Source organism: Alosa pseudoharengus, unplaced genomic scaffold (genome assembly GCF_046254945.1).
Source record: "Alosa pseudoharengus isolate Yale_2024_CS ecotype anadromous, Long Island Sound unplaced genomic scaffold, YU_APseudo_1.1 YU_APseudo_1.1_scf_20, whole genome shotgun sequence".
In the NCBI taxonomy this organism is placed as follows: Eukaryota; Metazoa; Chordata; class Actinopteri; order Clupeiformes; family Clupeidae; genus Alosa; species Alosa pseudoharengus.
This window is the reverse complement of record NW_027468664.1, coordinates 2874773-2876013: the sequence shown is the minus strand read 5'-3', so window position 1 is coordinate 2876013 and position 1241 is coordinate 2874773. Positions and strand designations below refer to the sequence as shown.

The following is a 1241-nucleotide window of genomic DNA, read 5'->3' as shown; positions in this document are numbered from 1 at the left end:
TGCATACAAATTGTGATGTGTCCATATCAGTCAGTTTAAAGAGTGTGTGTGTATGTGTGTTTGTGTGTGTGTGTGTTGCCATTCTGACAACTTATGCAATGCTGCATAATCTCTCTGCTTCCCAAAAATGAGAACGTCATGGTTCTCTTGCAGGTGCCTGCTGCTCTGCATTAAGCTCATTTAATGAGCCTTAATTTCCCTGGGGTGTGTGTGTGTGTGTGTGTGTGTGTGTGTGTGAGAGTGGGGGGTGAGCTGTTCACAGGAGGGCAGGGGGTGGGGTGATGATCAGTATAAATGCAGGTGTGTGTGGAGCACACCTGCCAATGCGAGTGTGTGAGTCGGCGTGATGGGTGTGTGTGTCCAGAGGGCTGTCGCTGTCCTCCTGCTGCTGTGTGTGTGGACGTTAGTGGCGCGGCCCCACGCTGACCCCGCCAGCCGCCTCGTCCTGGGCTTCCAGGCGCCGCTCAACGCCTCGTTCCCGTTCAGCGCGCGACGCCTGGGCTCGGCTGCTACGCTGGCCGTCGAGAGGGTCAACTCCAACCGCGCATTGCTAGGTAACCTGACGCTGGAGGTGGCCTTTGCGGACACCAGGTGTGATGCCAAGACCGCCCTCCGCTCCTTCATAGACCTGCACTGGGAGAGGAACATCTCTGCACTGTTTGGACCGCCGTGCCCAGAGGAGGCTGAGGTGAGTTACACACACACACACACACACACATGCAAACACAAACACATACATACAAATACACACATGCACAGACACACACACACACACACACACATACACATAAACATACATACACACACACACATACATACATCATACCTGTCAACACTCCCGTTTTTCCCGGGTTCTCCCGTATTTCAATGTCATCTCCCGGCACCCTCCCGTTTTGTTATTTCTCCCGGAAAACTCCTGTAATTTGCATGCCCATTAAACTTCATTTTAAAATTATTGATCCATTCATTTTTTCTGTTAGTCTGACATCTCTCAGGATGCCAGATTGTGTATGAACTACACCCTACACATACACGATCACTTACTTTCAATTCCAACTGTTTTGTCATAGGCTAAAACCTGGCAACCCAAAACAAGGCGACGACTGCGCAGCCTGAGTTTTTTGCAAGCAAGTGGGCTAGTTGAATAGCCTACTCCAGAACTAGCTGATTAATACATCACATAAACTGTTATTGAGTGTTGTTGATACACAATTGGCAACTTGTGTCCTCGGAACCGAATC

General features: G+C 50.0%; 1 protein-coding gene across 1 annotated transcript in view; it reads left to right on the top strand.

Annotated features, from left to right (window-relative positions):
- The first annotated feature begins 346 nt into the window (after window positions 1-346).
- gucy2g (guanylate cyclase 2g) overlaps window positions 347-1241 on the top strand; it is a 39052-nt gene continuing 38157 nt past the window's right edge. The window contains exon 1 of the mRNA XM_076297486.1: window positions 347-688. Coding sequence (XP_076153601.1) covers window positions 347-688 — 342 coding nt within the window. The remainder of the gene's footprint in view (window positions 689-1241) is intronic.